Genomic DNA, 27,541 nt, shown 5'->3' with positions numbered 1-27,541 from the left:
ACAGTGCTCAGCAAAAGTGAATACACCCATACTAAAGTTGACTAAAAAGAGGAATAAAAAAATCATCTTTTGGAAATTGATCTTAATGCCTTAATTAAAAAATGTTCTTCCTTAAAATACAGGGGGCATAAGTGAGTACACGCCTATGTTAAATTCCCATATAGGCAGGCAGATTTTTTTATTTTTAAAGGCCCGTTATTTCATGGATCCAGGATACTATGCATCCTGATAAAGCTCCCTTGGCCTTTGGAATTAAAATACCTCCCCACATCATCACATACCCTTCACCATACCTAGAGATTGGCATGGGGTACTTTCCATAAGGTCATCTCTCAATGCAAATCAAACCAGCTATTAGGCTAACTGAAATAAAACCATGCCAATCTCTAGGTATGGTGAAGGGTATTTATTTATTTATTTATTTACGGTACATTATTCATTCACAAAGAAAATTTGTGTCGTTAAAGGAAGGATTTTTCCTTTTTTTTGATTAAGGCATTAAGAACAATTTCCAAAAGACAATTTTTTTATTCCTCTTTTTAGTCAACTTTAGCATGGGTGTATTCACTTATGCTGAGCACTGTAGATAGGGATTAGATTTACCAAGAACAGTGAGAGTAGGAAGGTATTAGTTTATCTAAATGTCCACATTTTACTTAAATATTAGCCCGCCCCCTACCGAAAAACTAACTTTATTATCAGCTTTATTTACAAAGTGATGTATTGGATTAAATACATCTTTTTCACTCTTAAATGTATTGCCAAAAAAAATATGTAAGAATACTCAATAACTGTATGCAAATACACAAAGAATTACATGGCAAAGTAAAATGTATATTTAGTTTTTTAAGGGCAATATATTGAGGTGTGGCATCCATATTTATCCTGCCTGTACAGAAATGAAGAAATAGCCATGTATGGAATGTGTTTTCATCAGGAAAAGCTGAATTGTACAGTGTCATTCACCACAGGTAATTTGAGGCTTTTATTTCTGTAAGCTCCACAGCAATTTACCCCAATACTGACCTGACAAGAGAAGAGAATCGGCGGAGTTTCCGACACACTCAACAATGCTTCACAAAAGGGAAGAGGAGAGATTGACTTCTCTGCATTGTCTGTCTGCCTCTCCTCCCTCTCCACCACTTCCACTACCTCCTATAACAACAGTTATGTACTGACTGCTCACTGTTTACTGCTTACACTGTTTACTGGCTATATTAGCCCATATGCACAACCCCTCCCTCCCTCCCGCCCTCCCTATCTATCAAACATGCATAATACAAAACACACACACACACAGTAAGTATAAAATGTTTATACAAGCTGCACAAATGTGGGCAATAGAAAATCACTTCTGTAGTGTATTCATCACCTCTCAAAGAGGCATCCTGCACACAACACCCGTTTATGAGCCTGACTGAGCATGTTGCAGAATATTACAAACACCCTTTAGCACATTAGTACTTGTTCATGGCTACTCTGAATATGTTCAACTGTTGAGTATTGTTTATTGTGAAGATTAAAATGTCTGATGTGAAAAGGCCACGGTTCTGATTCTGGAGAAACACACTGAAATATACACTTCAAACATGTCAGACTTGGCAGTCATACCCCTGAGGCTATGTATAGTAACTGGAGCAGTCTTAATTGTACTTCACTTATTTATAGGCTATTTTTAGTTTATTGCAATGAAAGGAAGAGACTTGTGTCTCATTCCAGAAGCATTTCAGGTCAGGTAGGCAAATCATGCCATGTCCCAGGGAATGTTTATCATCTAGGAAATCATAGGGCCCAGATAACAACTCTGTAGCTGAACCATGAGCTGGCCTCTTCTTGACTTCAAGAATAAAATAGCACATTATTATCTAGGGAAATTATAATTTCCATGGTTCTTTTGTGAGCACCTATTCAGCCTTAAAGTGTTCATTTGAAGTTTAGGCTTAGCTTTGCATTAATTTTCAGGTGAATAATTCCTGCAGAGTATGCCATTATCTTCCCAACTTGCACCTTATTTCTTATCTCCTCCCATTCTGCACTCGCACACATTCCTGCCATAAAAGCCACGGGCGGACAGGACCAAACCATCTCCACGGGAGGGTGCTGAGAATTGTAATTTTATTAAGCATAATTATATCACTGGAATTATACCAGAATGTAGTTGCATATTGAAATTCTTTAAATATAAACGTCTTACCATTTGCCGTGCCAACTTTGTCTCTTAAGTGATTATGAGGAACACAGCTGGGAAAAGTGTGGACCCCATTCCTAGATAGTGGACTCGTCCTTACACTGCCATGTTGGATGGAACTGGCTCTGGGCTCTCTGGCGGACGGACTTCCCAGGAAACTTTTTTACCGTTTTCCTTCTTTGCTCAGTCGCTGCAATTTTGACCTTATTGTAAAGAGGAGCGGGACGTCGCAGTGCATCCCTAAACGGCATACATTTTTTGGCAACCCAGTCTTGCGGACCTCCTGGATAAATCAAACCGGTGTAAGGGGGTCGAAGGAAGGCCACGGATGACCGAGGGATTGTTTATGTATCTTTTTGGATCTCATATAACGAGTTACAGTCGTTGCAGACTTTATAAATTGATCACTAATAATGAGTGGACATCCGTCACAACGGCGGCTAACAAATGTCGGTTCGATACTACTGACCCCGCAGGAAAATGAATCCCTTTTCAATTACCTTGGCAGGAAATGCATGGTAAGTTTTTTTTTCCATCAAATTGTTGTACGATAGCTGGCTAAGAAAAAAAAAAAGCTAATACAGCTAACTTGCACCGTGTTTCCTGTCCCGAGACGGGAGATAAGGCAGTAGCTATGAGGTGTAACGGTGTGTTTGGGACCTATTAGTTTTATGCTGTGATTTCGCAGGTAACGTGTATGTTTCCCTGGGAAACACTTGAGACCTCTAACTCGAGAGGTTGGTTTGTTTTGACAGCAGAGGCGGCGAGGGAGGGCTGGGAGCGAGCGACTGGGTTCACCGTCCCGTTTGGGACGGTGACATTTAGGCAAGTTTGATTCCAGCCCTCGGCCTCCGCTGGTACGCCCTTAACTTTAAGCCTGTCACACCTGAAATCTTCCAGGAAATCCTGACATTCCGCTGTCACCTAGCCTGGCTGCACTAAGCCTAGCATTGGCAGAGTGGAGTTAATTGTCGGTTTTTTTGGAGGAGCTGTTAAATCCATCAGCGCGAAGCAATGATTTTTGCACTGGCATTACATAACATAGCTGGATCTTGGTTGTTTTCGGGAAGAAAGGCGAGAATGTGCCGATCAGACTTGGTTGAGGACAACGCTGACTAGCTAAAAGTCCTCCCAATGCGAGACTTTTTTTAGTCACAAAATCTTAAGGAGAAGGCAGCAGGAGTAGCCTGCTGTAGCACAAATGTGACTGCAGTCAAGATGAGTAGTGCACTGTCACGACTCAATATTGTGAGATGATTGAGTCTGATATTACGTAACACGTGTAGAATTCAGCTGAGTCATTTTTATGTTCTCCTTGTGCACCGTGTCTCTACACAGCCCCATTCCCAGTAGATTGTAGCCACATTTTATGAAAGAAATTTGCAGAGCTGCACCAAGAACATATCTTAATCTCATATTTCTTTTATATGTTTTGCTTTTTCATCTTCATGATCATGCAGGACAGGATGTTTTCCCCGTTTTCCTATTAGTCAACAATACCCACTGGCTGGTCAATCTAAATATGCATCAACTATGTAAACAATTGGAGCAGGTAAAACTAGAACACACTCCGGGGCATCAGATGGAAGATGTTTGCCTTCCAGAGTGGCTTTAATGGTTGACTCCCACTTTTTTTGCTCACATTTTAGCTAGTGATTAGTAGTTTCACATCCATATTCTGGTCGTCCTATACAATTAAACAGGGAATTGGACTGAATGGTAGACAGTAATGTAGGCTTAATATAGTAATGCACATGCAGATGCATACTCTGATGGGCACTGTGGCTTGCGGTGTTGTGTATCTTGCGACCAGCAAACATAGAACAGTTTTGACCCTTTGTCTCACCAACATTCTTAATATAGTAATGAAACTTGCAAGCCTTTCACTGTAATGTTGGTTGTTGCTAAATCAGCATATCCTCAACAAGGTGTGTGTTCAGAAGGCCTAAAATGAGAAGCAGGGTGGGAGATCCTTTCCAATTTCCTCTTAGCAGCACAGTTATTCCGTCACAATTTGAAAATTGTATTATACCCCTGACCATAGCAGCTAAGTAGACCGTCACCCAGTGATGTCAGCTGGAAAGAATGTCACACCTTCACCTGTTATTGATAGCCTTTACAGATAAGACATAGTCATGGTCTCCGATAATTAAAGTAAAGTACAACTCTGTTTTTGGGCGCAGCATAACCAAGTTTGCTCTATAGATATGGGTCAGTCCAAGAGGCAATGTGTTTAACACACGCAGGCGGGAGACGAAAGCGTACATATCTGCATTTCTCTTGCGTAGTGTGTAGACTATGACCCAAACGGGACGTTGAACCCAATAGGGCTCACCTCGTTGCAGGGAACCAGTCATGCTCTTGGCGTGTGAGGATTCTGTGTGTGTACGTCTATGTTTTTGAAAGGCTTCCTCTCCCATGGCACATTATGTCAGGCCTGTATGTGATCACATGGTGGGATGCCCTGCCTCCTCCTTTTACAAGTTTCTGAGGCGTGTCTTCCTACACTCTATAACCTGTTTAAAAGTCCAATGACGACATTCCTCTGGCATTCTGGCAAATGTGTCACTCAGCATGTGACACAGACATGGAATCAGGAACATTCCTCACAGTCCTACGCTCTTGTATGACAGTACACGTCTTTGCATGCAGAGAGAGTTTGGGAGAGGCAGACTGTGTATGTGTGTGGGAGAGAAAGATTGGAAGAGACAGACATTGTCTGTCTCCCCCAACTAGTCTAATTAGAATGCCCACCAGTGATTTTGAGGCTGGCTGAGTGATTGCACCTTATTTAATGTACTTATTATGCAGAAAATGTAAGAATCGCAGAGTCACCTTTACTTTGTTTTTTTGAGCTGTCTTCTTTCTAAGATGCAGAGCTATTAGTTGGCTCCGTGCAGCTGAATTAGACTTGATTTATTCTAGCTGTAAAAGGCTTGTTTGTATACCAGCTAATTCTTTGAAATTAGCTGAGCTCTCCTGGCCGGTGTGTCTGCTTCAAATCTTAGCAGTAAAGAAGATTTTATTTTCACCAGTAATACGAAGGGCAACCTTTTTTGCACAGCATGGTTTCGGGAGTTGTCTTTTGTATTGTTGCTCTACTGACATCGAATAAAAATTGCCCACACAACAAATTCCGTGGCTACCTTTTTTTGCCTGTTGCTTGGACCGTGGCTGTCTATCGCCACGAAAAGATTCCATGACCCTACGGTGAGGCAAGTGTCCATTCATATCATTAAGAAATAAATTGATTCATTTTCTTTCTTTATATTGTGATGTGTGCGTGTAATAAATTAGTGACACTGATTTGTGAGATCAGACATTGTTTGAGTCTTAGATTTTTCCAAAGAAACATACATAATAGAGAATACACATCATGACATTTATGGTTTGTTGTGTAACTTAGATCATATTTTAGGTATCGCACGCAAATGTTTCAACCTGCATTATGATTGTCTGTCTGAATAATTTAGCTGCCACACACGTGCATCAAGGAAAAGGAACCCCCACAGGTACATACACAGTGGTCTTACTCATTACTTTTACTCATTGGTATTCCTTCTGCTGCTTTCACCATCAGCAACACTGTCTGACTGGGCAAGAGGTGGACGGGGTCCAATTCACACTGTGTGTGTGTGTGTGTGTGTGTGTGTCTGTGTGTGTGTGTCTGTGTGTCTGTGTGTCTGTGTGTCTGTGTGTCTGTGTAGACTGCCTGATCAGCAGTCCTGTCCTACAGGAAGTCCCGTGGTCGGCCTCCTTTGGTGATTTGTGCTGGAGAAGTGGAACATGACTCCTCTTTTCCCCCACTTTACCCTCATTCTCGCCATTCTTTCTCTCTTTTAGTCTCATTCACATTTGCCCATTTTATGTCATCTGCTCGTATCCCTCCTTTTCTGTCATTCCTATTAGGGCTGGGCAATATATGGATATTATGTCGATATTGTGATATGAGACTAGATTTCATCTTAGATTTTGGATATCGTAATATCGTGATATGACATAAGTGGTGTCTTTTACTGGTTTTAAAGGCTGCATTACAGTAAAGTGATGTACTTTTCTGAACTTAACCAGACTGTTGTAGCTGTTCTATTATTTGCCTTTACCCACTTAGTCATTATATCCACATTACATATGATTATTTATCTAAAATCTAAGTGTGAAGATATTTTGTTAAAGCACCAATTGTCAACCCTAGAATATCGCCGCAATATCAATATTGAGGTGTATTTGGCCAAGAATATTGTGATATCTGATTTTCTCCCTATCGCCGAGCCCTAATTCCTATTTCTCTTTCAGCCATTTTTTGCATCTCTTCCAACATTCTTTTTTCTTACTGTACATCACTTCCCTCCTCTTTTACATCTACACTCTCCCTTTGTCCCTCTTCTTTCCCTCACTGCGTCAGCCACTGATCCGGTCTTGTTTTTCTTCCCACTCCTTCCTATCTTTTTACTTGCTTTCTCTCTGGAAGAGTTTTTGAAGAGGTGTAATTGGGCCTAATTTGTGCCAATATGGAACAGCTTGACCAAATGGCTGATGCACAACATTCAAATTAGAACGTCAGCTATAGTTCACACTGCAGAAAGCAAGGACATAAGTGAGCAGTTCTTGCAAACAGAACCTCAATGTCCTGAGCCTTTTTAATCCAATCAGAATAAAACGCTGCCTTCTTCAAGGCAGTTTCTAGACTCGCTGCATAGAGACAGTAATTGCAACCTCCTCATTTCACAAATATTTTGATCACAATTAGGCCTGATAATTTGCATTTCACAAAATGTTGTGTGAACATCTCCATCCATCTTCATCCGCTTATCCGGTGTCGGGTCGCGGGGGGAGCAGCTCCAGCAGGGGACCCCAAACTTCCCTTTCCCGAGCCACATTAACCAGCTCTGACTGGAGGATCCTGAGGCGTTCCCAGGCCAGGTTGGAGATGTAATCCCTCCACCTAGTCCTGGGTCTTCCCCGAGGCCTCCTCCCAGCTGGACGTGCCTGGAACACCTCCATAGGGAGGCGCCCAGGGGGCATCCTTACCAGATGCCCAACCCACCCCAACTACGCCTTGATATCCTGTCCATAAATATTACAAACAAGATTGGTGACAAAGTGCAGCCCTGGCGGAGGCCAACCCTCAACTGAAACAAGTCCGACTTACTGCCGAGAACCCGGACACAGCTCCCACTTTGGTTGTACACAGATTGGATGGCCCTGAGAAGAGACCCCCTCACCCCATACTCCCACAGCACCTCCCACAGTATCTCCCGGGGGACCCGGTCATACGCCTACTCCAAATCCGCGAAACACACGTAGACCGGATGGGCATACTCCCAGGCTCCCTCCAGGATCCTTGCGAGAGTGAAGATCCGGTCCATTGTTCCACGACCAGGACGGGGTCCACATTGTTCTCTTCAATCTGAGGTTCGACTGTCGGCCGAACCCTCCTTTCCAGCACCTTGGAGTAGACTTTACCAGGCAGGCTGAGAAGTGTGATACCCCTATAATTGGTGATACCCCTGTAATTGGCACACACTCTCTCGTCCCCCTTTTTGAAAAGGGGAACCACCACCCCAGTCTGCCACTCCTTTGGCACTGTCCCAGACTTCCACGCAATGTTGAAGAGGCGTGTCAACCAAGACTCCACACCCAGAGCCTTGAGCATTTCTGGATGGATCTCATCAATCCCAGGGGCTTTGCCACTGTGGAGTTGTTTGACTACATCAGTGACCTCCGCCTGGGAAATTGACAACAATTCCTCCAGCTCTGCCTCTAACATAGAGGGCGTATTAGTCGGATTCAGGAGTTCCTCAAAGTGCTCCTTCCACCGCCCTATTACCTCCTCAGTTGAGGTCAACAGTGTCCCATCCTTACTGTAAACAGCTTGGATGGTTCCCCGCTTCCCCCTCCTGAGGTGGCGAACGGTTTTCCAGAAGCAACTTGGTGCCGACCGAAAGTCCTTCTCCAAACTTCTCCCACACCCGCTGCTTTGCCTCTTTCACGGCAGAGGCTGCAGCCCTTCGGGCCCTTCGGTACCCTTCAACTGCCTCCGGAGTCCTCTGGGATAACATATCCCGGAAAGACTGCTTCCTTGACCACCAGTGTCCACCACGGTGTTCGTGGGTTACCGCTACTTGAGGCACCTAAGACCACAGCTTCTCGCCGCAGCTTCAGCAATGGAAACTTTGAACATTGTCCACTCGGGTTCAATGCCCCCAGCCTCCACAGGGATGCACGAAAAGCTCCGCCGGAGGTGTGAGTTGAAAGTCTGTCGGACAGGGGCCTCCTCCAGACGTTCCCAATTTACCCGCACTACCCGTTTGGGCTTACCAGGTCTGTCCAGAGTCTTCCCCCACCCCCTGACCCAACTCGACACCAGATGGTGATCGGTTGACAGCTCCGCCCCTCTCTTCACCCGAGTGTCCAAAACATACGGCCTCAGATCAGATGAAACGATTATAAAATTGATCAATGACCTTTGGCCTAGGGTGCTCTGGTACCAAGTACACTTATGAGCATCCCTGAGTTCGAACATGGTGTTCGTTATAGACAATCCATGACTAGCACAGAAGTCCAACAACAAACAACCACTCTGGTTTAGATCAGGGAGGTCGTTCCTCCCAATCACTCCTTTCCATGTGTCTCCATCATTGCCCACGTGCGCGTTGAAGTCCCCCAGCAGAACTATGGAGTCCCCCACTGAAACCCCATGCAGGATTCCACTCAAGGTCTCCAAGAAGGCCGAATACTCCGAACTCTTGTTTGGTGCATATGCACAAACAACAGTCAAGAGTTTTCCCCCCCACAACCCGCGGGCATAGGGAGGTTATCCTCTCGTCCACCGGGGTAAACTCCAACGTAGCAGTGCTCAGCCGGGGGTTTGTGAGTATCCCCACACCCGCCCGGCGCCTCACACCCTGGGCAACTCTGGAGAAGAAAAGAGTCCAACCCCTAGTATGGTTCCAGAACCGAGACTGTGCGTAGAGGTAAGCCCCACCAGATCTAACCGGTAGCGCTCCAAACTGAGCGTGTTGGAGAACAAGTACATAAGAGACAGATAATTTAGCCGTGAGAGAGTGTGAGTGTAAAGGCCTTTTTATAGTTGTGCGTTGAATTGACGGCGTAGGGTCCGGCGTAGACGCAGAGGGGTCTGCGTCTACGCCGGACCCTACGCCGTAGCCTGACGTGCACCTCTCGAAAAATGTAACTACACATCGCGGCGACACACGTCGCTCGACCGTGGCTTGGTTGCGTTGCATTTCCCCCGACTCATTTCCTGGTTCTCTTTCTCCATAAACAACATGAAATCAAGGAGAGAGTTAACTTCTACTGCTCCAGATGCGGCTCAACGCACACACCAGCACACAAGTATAAACATCAGAACACTTATGTAGGCTACGGCGAGAGCTCTGCGTGGAGCCTCCACACAACTGTAAAACGACCTTAAGAGTTGAGTGTTTTTTGTTGGGTTTTGATGACGCCATAGACCGAGCTCCACTTCCTGCAGCCTTTGGCCCTGTCAGGAACAATCAGCGCTCCATGGGCAGATAAAGCCCCGGGTCTCCTAGCCTGGACACCATTACAGCCATTGTTACAAATAAATTCCATCATGAAGTAGAATTCATATTATATTTTTTTTTTTTAGAGATTTAAAAAAAAGCTATTTAATTTCTGATCCAAATCCTAACAAACGAGCTGCAATGCTGCTAAGAAGCGATATGTTTTGTATGAATATGAATATCTTGTACATGCAGTGCTAAAAAACAAATTGGCAACATAGTTTTAAAGTCCTGTTAATGCTGGGTTAAGTTGCATGCTCGTCAACTAGTAGTTGGACTGAGTTATACAATTGAAATCAATATCGTTTATTGTGGGAGAATACACTGATAGGCTGATGTTCTGCAGCATAATTCCTTCTGCGAGGTTACACTCTGATTCACACGCCATCACTATGGTGTGGAACGGCTCCTCTGCATGTGCTCGTGTCATTCTGTTACCTCATGTTGCCTGTGTTGTGTGCAGATTAATAGTTAGTCATGCAACGTTGCTACAAAAACCCAACTCCCTATGTGAAGAGCTGTGGTGCGTTATGATCGGGTCTCATTGGTCCTGCTGGAGAGACGCGTTTTTCCGGAACCTTTTGTAGCATCTCAGGAACTTTTCCTGCAGTTTCTAAACTTAGTTCAAAGTCTTGGTTCCTGGATCGTGGTTCCTTCACTCAAAAAGTACCTGCTAATAGCTTCAGATGATCCAGGGACTAATTGTGGTGGAGTTTATTGTCCTGAGGTTTTCTGGCTGGTCAAAACAAGCCTTGAGTCATTCATATAGGCAAACCACCAATATTAGGACTATGGCTGGGAATTTCTCCTAATGTTATTGAAGTTTAATCTACAACTGTACTGTTGCTGACCTCTCGACCAGTCTACGAACGAGCAAGTGTCTTGCTGCTTTTCTGCCTCTGCACATCTGCTTCATTCAAACATCACATTTACACAACACTAAATTACAACAAGCAACGCAAGGGCCCAGTATGTCATCTTAAAGAATGCAGTAGTTCCTGGAACTATTGAGTTGAAAAGGCCCAGAAGATCACCAGGCATTTGCCTTGTAGGCGCTATCGCTTTTATCTGTGTGGTAATGACTGTGAACCCGGACCCCTCAGTGTGTGTGAACCCCTGCAGCAACCTGTTAAAACAGTGGGAGTCTGATCTGGTCTTACGAGAGTGTGTGTGTGTGTGTGTGTGTGTGTGTGTGTGTGTGTGTGTGTGTGTGTGTGTGTGTGTGTGTGTGTGTGTGTGTGTGTGTGTGTGTGTGTGTGTGTGTGTGTGTGTGTGTGTGTGTGTGTGTGTGTGTGCGCGTGTGTGCGCGCGCTCTGTATGTACATGTCATTAGGCAGTTAATTCTCAGACTGACAGTCTTTGTCTTTAACCCCACTGCTTCCCCAGCATTACACAACTAAACTACACGTATGTTTAACTGATGATGTAACGTTTAAAGCAGAGTCTTAAACTAGTTATGATAAGACTTGGCTCTGGTTTATTTGTTAGTTTTGATCTATCTTCAATTACTTGGCATGTGCTTAAATATGGGTGGGCAGCATGTAAGATGCTTAAGGTAACCTTTGTTTTTAAGTGTGTGTGTGTGTGTGTGTGGGGCTTCTTGGTGACTCCCTTTGCATTATTTAAGTGCACACTTGCTGTCACCAGTGGGAAGCAAGAGTCTTTTAAAACCGATTTGTTACAATTTACTTAACATACCTGGACATGTGTTACATACGTAATATAGCAACAAAATTGTCTCAATGATTTCCTTCAGCTTAATGTCTCGTCTCACAGTCATATTTCTCATTTGGCATTGATGGACTCTTTTCTGACAGCTGCAGGGCAAAGCGACAAAGCGAGAAGGCATTGATCCTAGCCTGCACTTCTAGGCCCATTTCAGATAGCTCTAGTTTTGAAATGTGCTCTTGTTGTTTGTGAATTTAGGCCTATATTATGAAAGAGACAGACTCAAGCGCAGGCAGTTTAGTTCGAGAACATGTGTGAACAGCTGTATTTAGATCATGCCACTGATTTTCTTTGAGATTTAGGTCAGGGCAACTCTAGGATGTAACCATATTTGTTCGGAAACTATTTCTGCAAAATGCTGTTAACACCCTGTTCCAAGCTGCACCTTCCTTTTATCCTTGCATATCTCACAGTGCCTGCAGCTGGAAAGCACGCAGCACAGCATGTTACAACAACTATCATGTATCATGTTAGGATTATTGTTTGGTGCATGATGAGTCCAGTTTCTGCAAGACATTGAGTTTTGAGTTCTGCCAGATGTGCATAGCATGCACTTCTTGATTATTGGCTCCTCCAAAAAACATTTTACCATTTGGCACATCCTTAAAGATGGTGGGCTTGACTTAATATCTGAGTGATGGGCTTGGGAAAGTAGCACAGAGGAGGCAGGGATCCATAAATTAATTGGAAATAGAAAAGAAGTCATTGCCACTTCACTGACCAAGGAGTTTGGGAATTTTGTGGCTGATGTGATCTTTTTGAACCTCAGTGGAATGCTGTACTGTACACACAGACTGATGCAGTGCTGTATCGCCAGCATCGCCGCTCACAGATCTGGAGTTTTGCAAACACAGGCTTGACGGATTTAAATAGGTGATTAGTTAACAAAAACCTCGAAGCCCACATTGTTACTCAAGCTACAGTAAGTTGTAATCCGTTCATTAGCTTAATAGGAAACCATCGGTTTATATTCTGTTAGTACAGTATGCATTTTATTTCATCACCATCTTGTGGTGTGCTGTCTTAAAACCCCTGTGAGATACGTTTATATATGGCTACAAAAACACACTGCTTATGTAGTATCCATTAAGCAACACAGGATAAGTGTGACTATCTCTCTCACTCCCTCCCTCTCTCTCTCTCTCTAGTCATTGTCTTCAGCAGTGGTCCAGGTGTTCACAGCCGAAAGGAACTCCAGCTGGACTAAGAGATGTTGCGGAGTGGCCTGTCTGGTCAAAGACAACCCCCTACGATCCTACTTCATCAGGGTCGTGGACATCAAGGTAAGTAAATACAAAGCAGCCAGCGCTTCTGCACATTGATGAGTCCCATCATTGTGGTTCTGCACTGTAGTAGCTGGCAGATAATGCATACTCAACCACAACTAATATCCAGTGATGGTTCACCGCCATTGGCTATTCATGACAACCTTTATTTATTTTTTTATAGCCGCACAGTAGAATCTGTGGGATGTCGGTACATTTAGGACCTATAGCATTAAGCGGTCTGTTGTACTATAAGTAGGTATAATTTGTATTTATTGAATTTCATTTATTCAACCTGGTCTTTGTGTTTTTCCCACAGGATGGTAAGATGATGTTTGAACAGGAGCTGTACAACAACTTCAGCATCTACCTCCCCAAACCTTACTTCATCACATTTGCTGGAGATGTGAGTTTCCCTCTCGACAGCTTTCTCTTGTTATTTCTGATCATCTGTATTCTAGGTCAGCACCCAGATTTGGTCTTAGACGAATACTTTTTATTTATTTTCTTTTACATTTTTATATTTATGTTGATTTATATGTATTCATGAAAATGTAGCTGAGGAGGGAAGCAGTATTGTTTAAGATAACCTCAGTGTCTGCCTCTCATGCAATCAAGGTCTATACATAAGAGACATGTCATTGAGTTTTACCATTCAGTCATTGAGAAAGGCCACTGATATCATCAAAGAAACCAAATATATAAATGAAAAACTTAGCAAGTCAATTGACAACTCTTAGCCACTGCTTTTAAAGACATGTTCTCAAAGACTCTTCTATCTAAGTGGTGCAAAAAATGTTCGGTCACTTGTAAAGTAAATTTAAACCTGTTTCACAAGTGTTTCTCTGTTTGTTCAGCCAAACAAAAAGCACCTGTCTGCCACGTTGTAAACACTACACACCTGCACTACTGACTCATTCACAATGGCCTAGTAGGTCCAAATTGTGTTGTCAGGAACCAAGAAGTGGATTTGAAAAGCACAAAAAAAAAGTGGTTCTTTGAATTTGAAACAGATTAAAAACAGTTTATTAATGGAGATGATTTTGTTCAACAAAACAAGTATACATAAGTCTTAGTTTGCTACAAAGCTTTTTTTTTTTTTTATAATTCTTCAAAATGTCTATACAGAAAGTCTATTGGTAAACTGCCATGAGAAGCACGTGTGAGCCAACTTCCAGGTTTGCCCACCAAAAGACAATTTGACATCTATTCCCATCATGTCAAACAACATTGTTTGTAAAAAATCCTAACTTTATGTCACATCTAAAGCACTTTTGAAATTTGAAATGTATTGTTAGGAGGATAACCCCTTGAGATGAAGCATCTCGTTTTCGAGGAGGTCCTCGAGACATAAGACAAAGACAACACAGCACATGTGCATTCACACTCGCTAGAGCTCATCCCGTCTCGCCCACCCTACCCGCCCCACCGACTCCTTATGGAAAACAAATCTGTATAATACATATTGCAGTATTAAGAGACATGACAACATTTAGCCCATACATATGCATATACATACATATATATACATAATATACATACGCACACCTACACCCATACTCGCAAATAAAATGTGAGTTTGGTGATAAGACTGAGACTGTATGCACATCATGGTTTGGAAATTCAGTCAAGGATATGAGGTAGGTAGGTAGGTAGTTGGCACTTGACAAGAAATAAATTGACTTTACAAATGTATTTGTATCACTTTTTATTTAATTTTTATAATATAAATTTTTTTTTTTACAAACTTTGGTTGTGTTCTGTGTTTACAGACATGCCAAGTGGGTCTGAACTTTGCCAGTGAAGAGGAGACCAAGCGTTTTCGTAGCCACGTGACAGATCTAATTGGGAGAAGACAGAGGAAATCTGGTACCAAGTTACTCCTGCTGCCGACATGCCTACAATACCTACTGTACCTACTGACCTAACTTGCTGAAAAAATGACACGTTTAGCAAATTTTTATCTTGTGTTTTAAAATAATTATTTCAAGTCAAATCATTTTACTACAGGGATGACAAGTTTAGAATGTTTTCAAAATAATGAATTTAGCAACAATTTAGGAATGGTTTGTGTGTCTTTGTAAGGTGCGATTAGAGGTTTTGGCTTGACCAGTGTGAGCACAAGATCAAATTAATTTCTAAACTTGTCATTATTTACAGCACTCAACCACACAGAACTGGGTCAAAAAAAAGCTCTGAATTTCAATACATGAACATGAATTCGAAGGCACGGGACTGAATGCAACAATGTATTCCAGCTGGCATGTGAGATCTACTCTGGGCCCAACATTTGAGTCTGTTTTTTTAACCAGTCCTCCACCAGAGTGTCATGTATTGAAAATGGTTGTGGATTTTTCTTGCCTTGGTCTGTTACTATATACTATACTATCAGATCTTCTTCTTCTGATCATCTGCGATCTCTTCCCAGTTCTTAGAACCTTTTGATAATGCATATCCCCATTTTCAAACTTAAGTCCTTAAGGTGCTCGCATGAAATTTACAGAGTCAAAGAACAAAACGATTTAACAGTTCTGTCTTTCAATGAAAGGTCATGTAAAAATCCAATCCATTTGTTCACCATTCAAGCATATCTTTACGAAATGTTCTCAATTTTGGTGCTGCGATAAAAACTTTCAGCCAGTTTGTGCCTTTGTCACAGAAACTGCTTACAGTCAGCAGGAGTCCTCTGGATCAGTTTTCTTTCAAATGTTTATGAGATATATTTTGTATTGTTTTTATTTTTTTTTTTTGCAAAACCTCAGGGATGCATCACAACACTGCACCCAGGGGTATAATCAAATATGCTGCCTGGCCCAATGGGGGCACTACAGTTTCAGGTTAAAATGAGCAAAAGACATGAATGAGCAGCTGTGAGAAGGAATTCATCTCTCATGGGCATACTATTTCCAGAGGTGGCATGTCATGTATTGAACATGGGGATTTCTATGATATTACCATTTTGCCCTTTTTATTCACTAGAATAAAGCATAAATAGCACAACAAAAGAAATGTGTTTTTGTTAAACAAAGTGTGCTTAACATTTACATGGTTTTCATCCAGCACCAACAATTAGACTTTGGGACTGCAGAACTAGAAGGCAATCCTACAACTTTTTGTTTTGCATTATAACTTCTGTCTTATCTAAATGAGGAAATGAGCCACACAGACTGAGGATTCAATTGAGAACACATTGTTTATGTGAAGCCGTACAGACGCAAATTTGAAATGTATTAGTACGCTCAGGCCTTATCTTTCATCATCACTCGCTTGATTAAGACCGTCCGTCTTCCTCCTTCCTCTTCTTCCGGTCGTTTCCTGACCCCTCCACTGGATTCTTCTTTCATCTTTTCCTTTTCACCCCTTTGCCTAATTGGGTGCCTAATCCTATCTTCAAGGCTTGGTCTGACCTTCATCTATTGGAAAACTCAAGTAGTTACTACTCCGTAGTTTGAAGTGTGTTTGTCAATGTCATTGATTAGTGGTTACTGTATATTCTTTCTAGGTGTGTGTGTGTGTGTGTGTGTGTGTGTGTGTGTGTGTGTGTGTGTGTGTGTGTGTGTGTGTGTGTGTGTGTGTGTGTGTGTGTGTGTGTGTGTGTGTGTGTGTGTGTGTGTGTGTGTGTGTGTGTGTGTGTGTCGCTAACCAAACACTTTGCTTAGCAGTCTTTTCAAACATCTTTCCGTTGTGTGCACCACATGCACTATCCCGCCGAGCTCCGCACTTGCAAACTAAATAAACTCTCTTCTCTTTGTACATCTGCACTCTGACTCACGCACACATCTTCGCTTCTCACTAACAACAACAACCCACTACTGAGCACAGGATTGTAATGACTGCATTTGTCTGTGTGTTCACAGAGAAAAGACGCGACCCTCCAAATGGTATGTTATCCACTGTTTACTGTCGATAGCTTCACAAATACACAGAAGATAATCAGACCTGTGTCTGGCGGCATTGGCAACATTTGTGTCAATCCGTTTGGTATGTTGTCAGATGAGTGAACCTTCAGCATCATTCTGATTTTTGTGCTACTTGGCAACAATACAAGACTGTATTTGATTTCCTAACATTGTGAAAAGTATGTTCATATTCTATTATGAAAGATCAACAAAGACTGATTATACAAACACTGACAAGTTAAATTGCACGTATTGTCAACTAAATCAACAGCTGTCAACAAACTATGTACTGTATTACATCAGCTGTGTCCCATTTCAATGCAGCATACTAATTCTAAGCAGGTGTGTTTAAAAAGGGACACAAAGTTTACACAAAACAGTCAGTATACATACTAAAAACACTAGACGTGCGAGTGTGCTGTTGATGTACACTATTGTCCCACAATGCAATGCACAAAGGAAATGGAGGAGCTGCTTATAGCAGGAAAAACAAATTGTAGATGGAGGTGAAAATGCTCCAGGAACAACTAGAAAAGACAAAAATAACTGATGGCATTATATAATTGCAGTTTGATAGATATGTATCGGTGAAAGTCTTGTGATGTTCAGTTGTTGTTGCTTACAGAGCCGCTGATGCAGGGTTGGGAACTTCTTAGAACTAACCGTTTTGTTGTGTACGTTATGTGTATATATTTCAAATGAATGGAATCCTACAGGAATCTGGAGTTAAAGAAAGCCCATAGATCAGAACACCATTACAATGCAATTACACACAGTCTAAGGTAACATTACGGCGTCCTGTGGTGGAGTCTTGATTTGTGGACGACGTGCCCGTCGTGGCCCGACCCTCACTCATTGTGGTCTGATGATTAAACAGATGGAATACTTTTGTGGATGTGCCCACGTGTTTGTGGACAGACAGCCTCGTATGACACAGGAGGGAGCCAGTTTTGGACTGACAGACAGCATGATTTGACCCAGCTGGCTTATTAATATATCTGCGTGTGCGCATGCAGCCGTGCAAAAAATGACACAATTCCACATTTAGCTGATGCTCATATTCAGAGCAGCTTTTACGGCGTGGGGACTGTGGATGCTTTACTTTGGGTCACGTTTGGTCAGATGCCATACATGGTCATACGTGACGTACCTAAAGCACAATGTAACTCAGAGCTATGCTGTAAACCATTTGGGGATAATGGTTGACTTCATGTACAGCCAAGGATGATAATTTCTCTCTTATGTCGCCGTTTTTAAGCTCACAAGTGTCATCTAAAAGGAATGCATTCCATTTACCTGCGCATAATTATACTGTTGTGCATAAATGTTTCTACCAGTTTCTATCTCGGATTTGTCATGCATGGTTTCAGTTTCTGAACAAGTGCATTGTTGTGTGTGAATTGGTCCTTGTCCTCCCACAGGAATATCTTCTCTCCGTCTCCATCTCCATCTGTCTCACTCTAACTTCCCATTACAGCATCATAGCTCTGTTACGGTCATCTCCAGTCTGTTTATGTTTTTTTTCCTTTCTTTTCCGTCTATTCTGCCCTTTTCTCCTGCTGCCCTTTCCAGCTCTCCCCTTCTCATCATTTGTCCCCATATGTCCTCTGGGCCCTCCCTTATTTAATATGTCTTCATTTCATTCTTTTCTCTCTTCTTCTGCTTCTTTCTCCTTTATTGCTCTGGCGTCCTTGCATTTTCTCCCCCCAAAGATTAACATGGGATTATTATGCATGGCTGGGTTTTAATGGTTACATAAAACCCAGCACTAAATCCAGACTGATTTGCTGGGATTAGATCCATTTGTGTGTTTTTGCAGGGAGAGGGAGGAGATGGTAGTGGAGGTGGGTGGAGAAATGTTTGCAGGGAGCCAATCCGAGCCAGATAATCTGACAGCGTTCCCTGCTGAGATTGGAAAGTCAAGGGAATAGAAAATGATTGCAAAACTGCTCCAAAATATGCAGAGCTCAGACCGACGGATAAAGCAGGGAAAGAGAAATTTGGTGAATAATTTGCATAGAAGAAAACTGTTGCCTTGATGGAAGGAATGTAAGAGGAAGAGTAAACCTTGGCTGGCTAAGTGTTGGCTGGCTCTTCTCCCTTCTGATGGCATCGCTGGATGTCTGCCGTCACAGCTCAGTATGCGCGTAAACTCCACCAGATGTCTGAGGATATTAATTCAGTAAACTGTTGCACCAAGTTGGCTTTATTTTACTGCGCTGGTGTTTTTGGTCGTGTTTTGGAAATCTTTTGGGATCATCTTGACTTTCAGATTTCGGCAAAGAAGAAACCCTTTTCCCCTGAGAAGAATGGAATCAATTCTGAAAACGAGACAACAAGTGGATTGTGCTTTTTACCTGCTTACAAAGTCCTATTAAAGAGGAAGTTGACCTTTTTGGCAAAGCACTCTGTCCCTGTAGGATGACAATATTTCTTTCTTGACTGAGAAAAACGTCTTCTCAGTCTGTTTCTGAGCCACAAACCTACCTTCGGATCCGTTTGTTTGAACCAGGATCTTCCTTGGTGTCTCCATCTGAGCTTGTTCTCACCGTATTGCTCATGCCCAGTCAGCTGCTACCATGATGTTCTGCACCACCTTCCTGTCTGCTCCCTCTGATGAACTTAATTGTGACAGCAATGGAGGAGGAGGAGGAGCGGTAGGAGGTGGCGGTTTGAGCCCAGGGAGCTGCCTGTCCACTTTACACTGCCTGGTGCTCCCTCAGGACGAACTGTACCCATCGCTCCCGGACCCGCCTGCTCGGCTCTCCGTATCCCCGAAAGAGCCGGCTCACAACTTGGTCAACAAGATGCTCCTTGGTGTCAGTATGAGCACCTGCAGAGCAAGAGATGGTGGGTGTATATGGGACAGGGTGAGAAGGCGACGTAGCCGGTCAGCCTCGCCCTCACCCAGCAAAACGCCCCAGAGTCCCTGTAGGGAGAGCTTTAAAGGTATGTGCTACAGCTGAGGCAGTGGTACCTCTCATTGTTGATTTGGAAAGGCCTGTTGTTTGGCTGGATGTGTGTGGTGGAGTTCCTGTTAGTGTCTGCTCAATTTGATAGCTTGTTAGCAGTTCACATTATCATGTGTAGTTTACCTGGGTCGCATGTGCCCAGTCCAATTCAATTTTATAAAAAAAAAAAAAAAAGTAATCTATCCCATTCTCTACATTGTTGTGTTAACATAAATATTGTTCTCCGTCATTGCAGTTAAAATGGGTTGTGGTGTTTGGTCATCCCCCAGAGATTGTATGGCTTTTTGTTTGGTCCATTTGTACGGTTAGTTTGGTAACTCATTGTTATTTCTGCCTCTCAAGGCCAGATGTGAATCTCAATAAGACTTTCCTGGATAAATAAAGGTTTTAAGTAAATAAAATAATATTCATTTACATAGCTGACTGTTTGGATGATTGATTGAGATGTGTATCAGTCTGCAAAAGTTGGCTCACTTCAGAATTAATGTCATTTGGAGAGGAAATGAGGCTCACCAAACTGACAACAAAAAGTCTCAACGACATTGTAAGCTGTGGTCATAATGTTTTTTTTAGTATCCGTCTTAATCGGTTCTGTCCTTTTTAGTTTAAAGAACCTGAAGTACTGAGTTGATGCTATAATCCCATATATTCCAAGATATTTTCACACCCACAAACCCAAATAAAATTGCCAGACCTCTCTGTGCCAAACATAGTCTGTAATAGCTATTAAATAACTGATTACATAACTCAGGGAGCACTGCTGGCCCTGAAACGCCCCGTGCTTAGAATTCAACTTGGACCCAAGGTCATTATTTTAATTTAATGTTCAGTTAACATGCCAGCATTGTCACAATTATGCCAGACATATCATTTTTAGCCTTTTTTTGTGCGTGTGTGTGAAAAAGGTTCAACATTTAAAAAGTACTCCTCCTTGGGATGTAGAGGGAAACCCCACAACGTGGTTTTATCTCTATATTTTGAATGAAACTGACTGTCTTCCATGCAATCTACATGCTGTATTATATTATATACACCCTAACTTTATTCTCTGTTATTTTTAAGGCCCGACGTTGCCCATGGCTACCGTCGACATCAAAAACCCAGAGATCAGCAATGTTCAGCGTTACCATAACAACTCTCAGGTGAACAACATTGTGCACTCGTCCTTCCAGAAGAGGGAGAAAAAGGGCAAGGCAAAGAAGAAGAGGTTGACCAAGGCAGACATCGGCACACCGAGCAACTTCCAGTGAGTCAGCACAGGCACCAGTAGGGTGCGGTTCAGTTCGGGTGGTGGATAAACATCGTCATCCCCTTTTATTACTGTAAAACACATGCCAATTTGAGTGATCCGGCAAACCTTGAAGGCATTCAGCCTATAGGTGGCACTACGTGATAAAATGATATGGCCATAACTCGGTGGTCCTGTTTCTCACTTGTACTGTTCATCCTTTAGCAGAGCCCTTATACTGCCAGACAGTATGGTCGTCTATCTGAATGTGATTCCATGGAGAACAGGATACAAATGCAGATTGAACATTTGTCTGTATGAACCGACGGTACAACAGCTACACGACTGTTGGTCATTGAGTTTATTGTAAACACACGTTTCCAATATGACATGTTGCCCCAGAGTCCTATATCCCTCTCGTCCATATAAGCCCTGGTGAATGTGGAGGAATTAATCCAGGCTGTCTCTATTCAGGATCCAATCATATACAGTGTGTAGTATGATTGGTAATGCAGGGAGATCTGTGCTGTGCTTTCAGGAATAGTCCGTGGCAGCTCTTATAGTCTTTTCTTGGAGAAATGTACTGTACATAGCTTCCATCTCCTCTCCGTTTCTTTTATGCGATCTCACATGCTCTGTCTTCCGCTTTTCTCACAGGCACATCGGGCATGTAGGATGGGATCCGAATACAGGTTTTGATGTAAGTGCAACACAAGACTGTAATGTTAATGTGTGTTTGTATGCGTTTGTCTGCACACGTTGGGAGTACGTGACCTCTGGATATTCTTAAAACTTGGCCCCTAGTTTGTCTGTTTGTCGGTCACACATACCTCTTCCAGACAGATCTTTCAAATTTAATATCGGCTCCCAAATGTTAAGCCGAGCCAAGTCGTCAGGCGGTGTTACGCAAGGAGATTTTGCAGGGAAGAGAATCAACCTGCATCTGCATAATCCACGGACTCGTTCCCAAAAAGCATCATCAGTAATTATGCTGGATGATGAGTATGATGTCATGCAGGTCAGAGGACTTACTTCGTCAGGAAATGAAAAAGATGAAATTCAGATGATGATTTATTTATTTATTTATTTATTTATTTATTTTTACAGTCAATACTTTCAAGGACTCAGATTGATTTTAATGGGTGACGTCCGTTGCATAAAGCTTGCTCACCCCTCAAATCGTTAGGCTTAAGGCTGGAGCACAAATAAGTGGATTCACAAAAAAAAGCATGGGATGTATTTTTTAATCTTACCAGCTAAAATGTTTTCTTGTTTATTTTTTTATCCTTACACCATAGATACTGTAGATAAAGCGCCCACCTTTTTAAGTGATACACAGCACGTCAGCTGTGGTCAACTTGAACAACAGTAACAATGGACATAAACAGTGACCAGATTGTTGTAGGAAATTAGCCTAGAAATCTAGATGCAACCTAGCGGCAGCAAATGCAATTTGCAGCCAGGGTCAGTCTAGCAACTTGGCTTGCGAGCTGGAAAAACCAAATTCTGGTCAGCCCAATCACATTGTGTATAGAGTCGGTGGGCGGGCTTAACATAAGGACGGCAGAGTTGCGACTGTTCGCGTGAATTCCCTGCTTGCTTGAAAACAAAGACGATGGCGGCTGCTGCTGCTGCTGGCGAACAGCGGTCTTTCGAATTGGCTTTGGCTTGATGTGGGTCTGGCTTGTCAGGCAAAAGGAAATAAGTATTATGGTAAAATCTGAAGATGAGGATCATAATCTGCCAAGAGTGGTAACTGCACCAGGATTTGGCATTTAACACAGTTAACCTAGCAACAGGACATAATACAGTATTACATTGTGCCATTATTAGGGGCTTTCCCTTCCTCTTCTCATCATCTCTGCTGGCAACAGAGCACAATATGAAAACCGAAAACGGCTGAAGGAGTTACTTTTGTAACACATAATTATAAAAGGCCCTGGCCAGATCTGATCTCACTTAATCTCTCACTCAAACCTGGGTTAATAACAACTCAACCTGGTAGTTGTTACCCCACTCCACCAGGTGGCAGCATAATGGCTGACTTTGTGGTCTCATTTTGAGCTATCTTCATATCTGAAAGAGTCTTCACATAGGCCAGTTTAACGTCACAAATGAGAAAAAAGAAAGTTGCCTCTCACAGACTCGGTCTTTCCTGGATAAACCAGTTGATATGGTTGAACAGATTTCTAACAGTCAGTGTCAAACTGTGTAATCCTGCTTTTTCAAATGCCCCTTCTAATCCTAACTGCAGTCACGTAATGTGTCACTGAGCTGCGAAGCTCATAAATACAGATTTAAACGGTAAACACAGATCTTAACATATAGGGCATGAGATTCTCTGTTTTCTTTCTTCAGCTAAATAACTTGGACCCAGAGCTGAAGAATCTGTTCGATATGTGCGGCATCTCCGAGGCTCAGCTGAAGGACAAGGAGACCTCGAAGGTTATCTACGACTTCATTGAGAAGAAAGGAGGCGTAGAGGCTGTCAAAAATGAGCTACGGAGACAAGGTGAGGCACATGCACTGTTGGGAATACACACTGTCTTCTGCCCTTAAAAAGAAAAAGAAAAAAATGTGTTTACTGACATAGCAAAAAGGAATTGGGGGATTGATTTTTTTTCTTTGGACAAAAAAAGAGAAGATCCCAATCTTTTGCAAAGTCCACAGTCAACTACGCTTTGCAGGACACTTTCCATTATGAAATATGTTTTTTAAAAGGGTGATTTAAAAACAAATCGGACAGACGGTCTAATTAGTGTGGTGGTTTTATCCCCAGGTCCGCCCAGGTGGAGTGGTACGTTTCTATGCATGATCTGCTGTGACAGACTGCGCATGTTATGTGGGATTGTTTAAGAATTCAGTTATATTAACTGCATGATGCTTTGACGCTAGCGAGAATTGGGGAAACTGATGAGCATTTTTGACAGATGTGCTGTGAAATCCTTTGTGACAATGCAGATCTTCAGTCTGTCCCTTCATGGAATTATCTTATTTAAAAAAAATATATATATAAAATATGAATATGAAATTTGGATTTTCTTCAAGGCTGCAGTGTAAACTCCAAATAAACACAGTGAACTCTGCGTAATGACCATTACTTACTTTTGTTTTAACTTCCAAGTTTGTTTTTTTTTGTTTTTTTTTTCTCTCCAGCTCCCCCCCCCCCTCCATCCAGAGGCGGCCCTCCTCCCCCACCCCCGCACCACAGCTCAGCCCCTCCTCCCCCCCCTCCTCCTGCCAGGGGGCGAGGTGCGCCGCCACCACCTCCCCCCTCCAGAGCACCCATCTCTGCGCCCCCTCCTCCCCCTCCGTCTCGCCCGGGCATGTCCGCCCCACCGCCTCCCCGCCCAACCGAGGCACTCTCCCGCCCTCCCCGCCACCGGCCCATGCCTCGATTCACGCGGCGCCTCCCCCGCCACCTCCACCCTCATCCTCCACTCCGTACAGTACCGGCGCGCCGCCTCCTCCCCCTCCTCCTCCCCCACCCCCTGGCCCTCCGCCCCCCGCCCCTCCGCTGCCCACCGAGGCTAATGGCGGCGACAGCGGCCTGCCCTCGACCGGCAAGCCGGCGCTGCTGAGTCAGATCAGAGAAGGCACCCAGCTGAAGAAGGTGGAACAGAAAGAGAGGCCGGTGTCCAACAACACCGGCAGAGACGCACTTCTGGACCAAATCCGACAAGGAATCCAGCTCAAAGCGGTCAGTGGTCATTGGTTACGCGACGCACCTCTCGATCAAATGTGCACTCGTGTGTATCCCGGGCTTTAACCCCGCGCTGTCTTCTTTACAGAGGGAAGACAACGCCGACTCAACCCCTTCCACCCCGGCTCCCTCGGCAGGCATCGTCGGGGCCCTGATGGAGGTGATGCAGAAACGGAGCAAGGCTATCCACTCTTCAGGTACACGCATACATTCACCAAGCATTCACCATCCACCCAACTAGCTCGTAATGTTTTAGTTTTTTTTTGTTCTCCTGCCTCCTGTCATTGATTAATAATTAATCAAACAAGATCACATCTGTATTTTTGCATTTCTCATATAGTCTTCTCACTTACAGCTTGGTCGACATAAAGCCCCAAAAAATGTAACTTAGCCATCAAAGAAAAATGCGACAAAAACGTCTGAAAAAGTGGCAAAAATGCTGGAAAAAGCGCCAAAAGCATTGACAAAAGTGACAAAAACTTCAGATAAAGCAACAAAAACTAGTTGGGCCAAAATGTATTCTGAACCTAAATTAATATGTTTCGAGAGGCCGGACTTGGCCCGCGAGCCTTGAGTTTGACACATGTGCATTACATGGTACCTGCTCGACTCGCCTCGACTCTACTCGACGCGCTGTGCGGCTATTTTTCATTGCAGATTTTAGTGCTGCCTCAGCGTGGCTGGTCATCATAGCGGCGCCGCAGTAAAGTGCCGTGACCTAACGCCCCACACACACACACACGCAGAACGTCGAAGGTGCGTTGTTGCCACAGACAGAAGACAAATTTAGTTTCAAATGAAGCTGGAGGCAGCAAAAAAAAAAACACAGCTGGTAAACTATTTAAAAATAGTCACCTCACGTCACCTTTTTAGTATCTCCTCAGCTCGTTTGGAACATCGACTGAGGCGGTACTAAAAATAAGTACCTGTTGGCAGGTACCAGGTACTTTTTTTTTTTTTTTTCGTAAAGGAAAACCAAAAAAGGTGAGTAGAGTCAAGGCGAATCGAGCAGGTACCATGTAATGGAAAAGCGCCATTAGTTCAAAACTTGCCATGCTTTACTTAACATGATATTACATTTACTTGGCAGATGCTTTTGTCCAAAGCAACTTACAATAAGTTCTGATTAGTCCACAATTAATTTGAGTGGATGCTGGGGACTTGGAAGTTAACGCTGCACGAGTGCTTTGAGAAGTTTACCCTGCCTCTTCAACCTTTTTTGAAAATGGAGCAGTTGCTTGACACTCAGACTTTGAGTCATTTCCTGTACTGTGTGTCAGATGACGCACTGTCTCCAAAATACAAATCAGATTTTCACCACTTCCTCATCAGTGTAGAACAACCTTGCAGGTTCCTTTTTTTTTATTTTTTATTTTATTTTATTTTTTCTCCATTTTAAGCCTCTCAGTGGAGGAGACTTTTCTTCCCTTAAAATTGATTCAAAGAAGACACAAAAGTGAAGGTTTACTCTTCAACAGACGGAAACATATTACACAGTTCTTGCTACCGCAATCTGGAAAAGGAATAATTCACTCAGTGTGTTTTTATTATTTCATTGCCGGTTAGAACATCTTTTCAACTGTTTTCAGTCCACTTCATGTGAACGTCTTCTTCTCTTCTGCAGATGAGGACGATGACGATGAAGATGAGGAGGACTTTGAGGATGATGATGAATGGGAGGACTAGCGACATTTTGTGTCTTTTTTTTTTTTTTTTTTTTTTTTTTTCTCTTTTCCTCTCCAACACGTGGATGATTATGACACTAAAATAGTTTTTGTCTTTCTAAAAAGAAATCTTTCATTTCAAAATTCTAAATGTAAATGTTCTATCAATTTGCTGTATATTTTTGTTGCCTTCATGCTTTTTTTTTTATTATTAATCTGTGCAATACCTCATTTAATCTGTATGTTTGTCATTCTCATTATCTTAGGTTGTTGTATCTTCATCTCTCAATCGTGTCTGTCTCTACTCCGTTGGCTCCATCTCTGATATGTCACATATCTCATTTTAACCGTGTTCTGCTCTTTCCATCGTTCTGCATCTCTTTCTCCTCCTCCCACGTCAACAACTCTTTGATGTTCATCACCTCCATCTGTCACTCGGCCATCCTTCATATCTAGTGCCTCCCATCACACATGTTCTCTCCCTGTCACTGTCACGCTCCCAGTCCCGAGATTAACGTGCAATTTTACATCAAGTTGTCTCTTAGATTTGAATGTTTTTTCTTTTGGTCATTGTTTGAAAGGTGGGCTTAGTCGCCGCAAGTCCTCCATCAGTTGTGTCTTCATTGTTTCGTCAGGATGGGGGATTGAAATATTTTCATACCCTATTGCTCTCTAGTTTATTTTTACTTATTCAGATGATCCTAGTTTAGCACTCATATTTTCTTAAAACAAAGAAAGAAAACAAGGAAAATGCTCTTTTTGGAATATTTAGCTTCATTTGCTGTCGACTGTAAATTTGCTCTAGAGTTTTGAGTCTTGTTATATTTTTGCACATATTGAAAGAGGAGACTCGCTGCATGAATACAGGACATTTTCAGGTCTGTATCATTATGGAACATACATATGCTTTAAGTAATGAGGCACTTGGACATTAAGCATTTTTTACCGTTTACCCATGACACTACATACAGTACATGCATGGAGGTAGTAGCCCACAGTGTTATGGCTGGCTATCTGCTGTGAATTCTTCTTCTTTTTTGTCACTGTCACACTACAGATTCAGTTGAAATTGTTCTCTTCTTTTTTTTACAATGGCAAGCAGAGTATTAATAAATGCCTGTTTGTTTGAATCAGGTTATTCATCATGTAACGCTTGAGGAATAAAGACATTTTAGTTTTACACACCTGATGCTTTTAATGGGTCCATATGCTAAGTTACTGTACAGAAACAGCGGGGCTAAAGTAGTATTTTGTGCTGACACAATTTTTAGGGAGAAACTCTAGATTCATGGCATTATTCAAACAAGTATCAATATTTTCTTGAATAACTAGTAAATTATGAGG

At 42.7% G+C, this 27,541-nt stretch overlaps 1 protein-coding gene across 1 annotated transcript; it reads left to right on the top strand.

The window, feature by feature from the left end:
• Positions 1-2,311: 2,311 nt before the first annotated feature.
• waslb (WASP like actin nucleation promoting factor b) lies at positions 2,312-26,834 on the top strand. The gene is given in 12 exon segments (XM_039791691.1): positions 2,312-2,706; positions 12,615-12,749; positions 13,051-13,137; positions 14,504-14,600; positions 16,589-16,612; positions 20,665-20,848; positions 21,488-21,530; positions 23,189-23,342; positions 23,987-24,174; positions 24,177-24,530; positions 24,622-24,730; positions 26,158-26,834. Coding segments are annotated over 12 exon segments (1,542 nt in total). The 5' UTR covers positions 2,312-2,601; the 3' UTR covers positions 26,220-26,834.
• Positions 26,835-27,541: the final 707 nt, after the last annotated feature.

Source organism: Perca fluviatilis, chromosome 23 (genome assembly GCF_010015445.1).
Source record: "Perca fluviatilis chromosome 23, GENO_Pfluv_1.0, whole genome shotgun sequence".
In the NCBI taxonomy this organism is placed as follows: Eukaryota; Metazoa; Chordata; class Actinopteri; order Perciformes; family Percidae; genus Perca; species Perca fluviatilis.
Note: the sequence above shows the minus strand (reverse complement) of the source record. Positions and strands in the feature narration are given on the sequence as shown.